Source organism: Otolemur garnettii, unplaced genomic scaffold (assembly GCF_000181295.1).
Source record: "Otolemur garnettii isolate 467f Iridium unplaced genomic scaffold, OtoGar3 scaffold00053, whole genome shotgun sequence".
Taxonomy (NCBI): domain Eukaryota; kingdom Metazoa; phylum Chordata; class Mammalia; order Primates; family Galagidae; genus Otolemur; species Otolemur garnettii.
The window spans coordinates 10,845,677-10,851,676 of record NW_003852448.1 but is presented as its reverse complement, the minus strand read 5'-3'; the positions used below and the strand labels follow the sequence as shown (position 1 = coordinate 10,851,676).

At 43.0% G+C, this 6,000-nt stretch overlaps 1 protein-coding gene across 2 annotated transcripts in view; it reads left to right on the top strand.

Moving 5' to 3' along the window:
- Positions 1-6,000, top strand: part of CNTNAP2 (contactin associated protein like 2) — a 1,940,687-nt gene that overhangs the window by 1,064,499 nt on the left and 870,188 nt on the right. For both annotated transcript variants that reach the window (XM_012806491.1, XM_012806492.1), the window contains one exon: positions 2,126-2,297. In XM_012806491.1, coding sequence (XP_012661945.1) covers positions 2,126-2,297 — 172 coding nt within the window. The remainder of the gene's footprint in view (positions 1-2,125; positions 2,298-6,000) is intronic.

Below are 6,000 nucleotides of genomic sequence, written 5' to 3'. Positions count from 1 at the left end.
TCAATCTTACTCAGGCTGGTCTCAAACTCTTGAGCTCAGAATCTCACTCTTGCTCAAGCTGGTCTCCAACTCCTGAGCTCAGTTGATCCACCTGCCTTGGCCCTGTAGAGTGCTAGGATTATAAGCATGAGCTACTGTACCTGGACAGCTAGTGTGGAAATTTAGAGACTCCTAAATATTAAAAAATAATAATAGTCTTGTTAAGAACAGTCAATAAACTTAAGCTGGGTGTTTTTATTTTGCTAAGTTTAGAGATTAGACCCTATACAATTCTTTCTCGAGCAAACAACTTAAATCATGTTGCTGCATGCAACTAGTCTAAATAGACTGCTTTTCTAAGGACATCATTTTTATGAAGGGACTAAGTGCACACACATTAAAAAAAACAGGTTCCTTAATAAGCAATACACACACACAAACACGCACAAGCCATATATTAATATTGAAATAGAGCCTTACATTGATTTTTTTTGTCAAGATGTTAATTTAAATATAATTTTATTTTATGTAGTGCTGTGGTGATGAAAATAATACACAATTCTATGATTAACTCTTGAAATAGATTCAAATGATGGTCACTAAAGTTTAAATATAATAACCCATTGATGAAGGAAGTGAGAAGGTTTCTACTATATTAAACTACTGTTCCTAGTCCAAGAGAATAGGACATTTAATAAAATCACTTAATGGCCGATTTCTATTTTAATTGAAAATTTGATTTTTCCATTTAATGTCATACCTTGGTTTCAATCTATTTTGTACAAATTGTTTTTTGCTGCAGATATGAAGCGAAGTTGTGAATAACTTCAGACTTGTAAACAGACTAATTAGTATAGTTTAAATTTGCCCAGGAGGCAAGTTAGGTGCAGTGAACAATGTGAAAAGTAGAAGGTTTAGGGACTTTCTGGGCATACTTAATGGAATTAAATATATCATTCTCATATGGCGTACACATTTTTTACACATAATAAGAAGTAGACATTTTTCTGAAAAAGATAGACTACTAGTAATTGATCAGTGGTGATATTTTATTCAAACTCTTTTTTTTTTTGAGACAATATCTCACTATGTTGCCCTCAGTTAAGTACTATGGCATCACAGCTCACAGCAACCTCAAACCCTTTGGCTTAAGAGATTCTCTTGCCTCAGCCTCCTGAGTAGCTGGGACTACAGGTGCCTGCCACAATGCCCGGCTATTTTTTGGTTTCAGTTTTCATTGTTGTTTAGCAGGCCGGGGCTAGGTTTGAACCCACCAGCCTCAGTGTATGTGGCCAGCACTGTAACCACTGTGCTACGGGTGCCGAGCCAGCAGTAAAACTCTTAATGTCTAATTTCAGGGTTGATATGTGTATATTGTATTTCCTAATAGAGGCAGCAGTATGTACTGTGTGGGGTTTTTTTGTCTTGCTATTCACTCTTAATTTCAGTTCCATCCATATCATGTCTATTACTATGCTGTATAAGTATTGGTATAAGGTGTATCATAAAGGTGGCTATTCTTTATGCCTAAATTTATTTCTGTATAATGTTTCTTTGAATTTTACCAACTGAAACATCATTTTTAATGTGAATATCTCTGTAGATTGAATTAGATGTTGACCTATAAAATAAATCTACTTTAATTGATAAAAGTGAGATTGGCTTTTGACATCTGAATAACAGGCCATTAAGAAATTTAGATAGCAGAAGTAAGTCTAGAATAAGACTGGAGAAACGTGTAAGAGAACGGAGGCTGGAGAGTGAGTTGGGAGAATTCTCAAGCTTTGTTTCTTAGTCTCTGAGGGCAGGCTCAGGCAAGGAAGAATAGCAGTGAGCCTTCAACAGCAGAGGCACAGAACACTGTGACAGGGTGAGAAAGATGTCAAAAGAGGAAATCTGAGTGACAGCGGACCCCAGAGGCAAATGTTGACCTGATAACCCACTGCAGCTCAACCCTGACTTCTTCCTCTGAAATAATCTTGCTTCTCCAAAGACTTCCCTCTTCTACACTGAATACAGCATCAGCAGAGATCAAAGAAACACAGTAGTTGGATACAATGGCTGTAGCCGGATAGAATACTCACAAGAATTTTAATGAAGCATGTTGCCCACCAAATGTAACCCTCCTGTTTCTTCCATTTCACAGGTTTCCTGAACCAGATGAATAACTCAAGTCACTCTGTACTTCAGCCTTCCTTCCAAGGATGCATGCAGCTCATCCAAGTCGACGACCAGCTTGTGAATTTATACCAAGTGGCGCAAAGGAAGCCAGGGAGCTTTGCCAATGTCAGCATTGACATGTGTGCCATCATCGACAGGTAAATTGATTTGTCGCTCTTCCTCAAGTCCTCCGAACTTCCCAAATTCCTGTTCCTGTTGTGGGACTCGTGAAACAGCCAAAAGGTGAAAAAGAAAAAAAACAGGGTGATGCCTGTGGCTCAGTGACTAGGGTGTCAGCCCCATATACAGAGAATGGTGAGTTCAAACCCAGCCCTGGACAAATTGCAACAATTAAAAAAATAAAATAAAATAAACTTAATTTTAAAAAAAGAAAAAAACAAACACAAAGCAATTAAGGTGAAAGTTGCCGTTCCAGATGCTACTGTGGTGTGTTTGGGATGTTAGGAGTGATGTCACTTAACACCCTCACATAGACAGCAGAAGCAGCCAGGGTGTCATGGAGCTCATCAGCGTCCTTCAGAGAGTCTGAGACTCATGCAAGGAATTCTGCAAGCAACAGCTGTGGGAGAAACTCTGAGAGTTTATTTTTAGTTTTGCTTTCTGTGCCCACATGCGGAAACAGCCCTTCTGTCCTTAGCTTGGTTATGACATGGCCTCAGCATATTGTCCCCTGCAGAGCTCCCTCCTGAAAGGAAAGAAACATTACAAGATGTGGGTGGGAAAGGTGGGCACCTCCTGAACAGGACATTTGGAGTCGTTGAGTTTGCTTACGAAATACACAAGTTAAAATGTTGCAAAATCTAGTCTTTATTAGTTTTTGCAAACCTGTAGAGGAGGGCGGTGCCTGTGGCTCACTGGCCCCATATACCAGGAGTGGCAGGTTCAAACCCAGCCCTGGCCAAACTACAACAAAAAAATAGCCGGGCATTGTGGTGGGTGCCTGTAGTCCCCCCTACTTAGGAGGCTGAGGTAGGACAACCGCCTAAGCCCAGGAGTTGGAGAAAAAAAAAAAAAGGAAACCCAGATGAAACAAATCTGTAGAGGAGTCTTTATGAAAATGTTAAATAAATTCTCACACAGTGGAAACTCCAGCATCTCTGTGAGATATCATGATAGTATTATCTATTTGACCTTAATATACTTTTCCAGAAAGTGACTTTCATTGCCACATGGAAAAAACTTTTACTTTGAGGGTTTTTTCTGTAAACAAACTATATCTCACTCTAAGTTGAATTTAGCCTAGTTAATTAGATAATTTTTAAGGTGATTTATCAAATCTTTTGTGATAATGCTATATTATTCTATATTTTTTATTAATATAATTTTTTTTCTAAGCCATAAAATAAATTGTATTCCAAAATAATAAAATAATCTACTGTACACAATCTGAAAAGAAAGGTGCTCTAACTGCTCAGACAGGTGCTGCACCCCCGCCCCAGCTGGGGGAGACCCTGAGTCGGACCCAGGCCTCCTGAGGCGCTTGGGGGCCAGTGAAGGGGTCTCCCATCCACTGCCCGCCCCCAGGGCAGGAGGGAAAGAACCGCTGAGGACCTAGGGGCGAGATGGGAAAGGCGGGGGCCATCTGCGCACTTGTTAAATTAAAGAAACCAACTAGAAACACAAAAACCGGGAAGGACGGGGAGCAGGAGCAAGTCCAGCGTTCCCAGGCCCCCAGTTCGGGGGTGAAATGCTGCCATTTTTAGCTGTTGGACCTTCCCAGGGAAGTCCCACTTTCCCCCGTGTCCAGACTGAGTCCAATGCTCACATCACACCTAGAGAATGGGGGTGTGCTCTCTGAGGGAGGGAGAAACCCACATGCCCTGGGGGCAAAGTCCTTGCCCCTGGCTCTGGGTAGGGGCGAGGGGTACCACGCACCCTCCTTGTGTCCTCTGGCCAGACCCCTCCTCATTATTGCTTGAAGCCGGACAGTCTTATGTGCATGGAGCAGATGGGGGAGGCTGGAGAGGTGCAGCGGAAGATCCAGCGTTGTGACTAGGCGCCTGGGATGACGAGAGTGGGATCTGTGTGAACCAGAATCGGGGTCCTCGGTTTGAGGCCCCAGTCCACCCCTCACTGCCGGCTGGCCTCAGCCTCCCCTTTCACACCGCCTCTGCCACCTTGCACCAGCGCGGGATGGGGGCCTGGAGCCCTTCCTCCAGCTCCAGGGGTGTGCAGCCCTCTCTGTTCCCGGCTGTGGGCAGCTCTCTGTCTCTGTATGGCTCTCTCTCTGGCTCTCCCGCCTCCGTTCCGCTGGAATTTCTGGTTCTGTCCGGACCTGTGAGAGGCGGCTTTGCGGGCACACAGGGGCTGGGAGACAGGCAGGCGAGCCGCAGCCCCCAGTCCATCAGTGTCTGCGGCAGGATGTGGGGCTCCAGAGCCCATGGGCCGGCAATGCCAGAGGTAGGTCAGCAGCGGCAGGTGGCGTCTGCCTGGGGCATGACCCCCAGCCTGTAAGTGTCATCTAGACTCTCCCCGGACAGGCTGGCGCTGTCTTCCTCCAGGCTGGGCAGTATGGGGGTACATAGGACTCAGGGTCTGGGGGAGGCTGCTGGATTTCAGGGTAACTCTCTTCTCCAACCTCCTGTTTTTGGTGGGGGGCTCCCAGTTCTTCAGAGTGAAGCCTGGAACCCTTCAAGGAGGACGAGTAGGTGCTCTGTGGGGCCACTTGGCGGGCCCGGGAGAAGAGCTCCACTCTCCGCAGTGAGAGTGCGTGGTCCCCAGTGCAGACCTGGGCGCGGCCTCGTTGGCGGTGAGCTCGTGCAGGCTAAGCCGCCTGCCCTCACGCAGCTTAGAGCCAAAGCGGTGACAGATGATGCTGTATTTGTGGGTCTCCTCTTCCTTCTGGCTGTCATTATCCACCTCAAAGACATGCCCCACACTTTTTTTATAAAAAATAATATATTAATAATTCCATTGAATTTGTATTGTGGAAGATGAAAGTTCTTTGATATCTTTTTAAATTTTCAAATAAGGTATCACTTCTGCCTCCATCTCCACACGACAAAACACAGACCTTACATCAGTAACAAATTTCTTCAAGAGGAAATACTCAGGAAGTCGCTCAAAGACGTATAATGAATCTGCCACAAATACATAATGTAAAATAATGTGGTATGAAGTAAGTTTGCTTCTATGTAATCTTAATAAGATATTCATGTGAAAAATAAGTTGCAGGTTATGGTGGCTACAGAATATAACTTTAGTATGTCTGTAATGAGACTTAAAAACAGCATCCTGCTTATTTCTAGATGGGATTCGGAGTATTCCCAGGATGCTGGAATGGCTGTAGACCATCTACAATATAACATGTATGCAAATACTGCTTCTACAATCCTAAGCAGGTTGTATATATTTAAACAGCATAGTGAATAATTTTAATAGAAGTAAACTCCTAATTTTTGAGCCATTAATGAAGTATTAGCTATTGTTTCTGCCCACAGCAAGTGGTAGCGATAATTAGAAAAGCTAAGAGACGAATGTCTTAAAGATAATTTGTTCCGATGCTATGTAATTATCTACATGTTATAATAATTGTTTTTATACAGAATTTATTTTTTCATAATAGTTATACAGTATATTGAAATATTTTAGTGCCTGGACTCCTTTTCATGTCAGTGGCTACAATGATAGGATAATTGTGTTACTCACCCAGCCTGTAAACAGTCTACATTGTACACTGATAGCTCATTTCAAATGTCATTTATTCTCAGTGTTATATTTAAATTGTGTGTTACCAAAGTATTAGGAGTGACATGTTGACATTTTTTTGTTTTACTTTAATGGAGACAGTAGGAGTCATATTGACTCCAAAAACTGAATGAGATTTTGGTGAATGAGGGA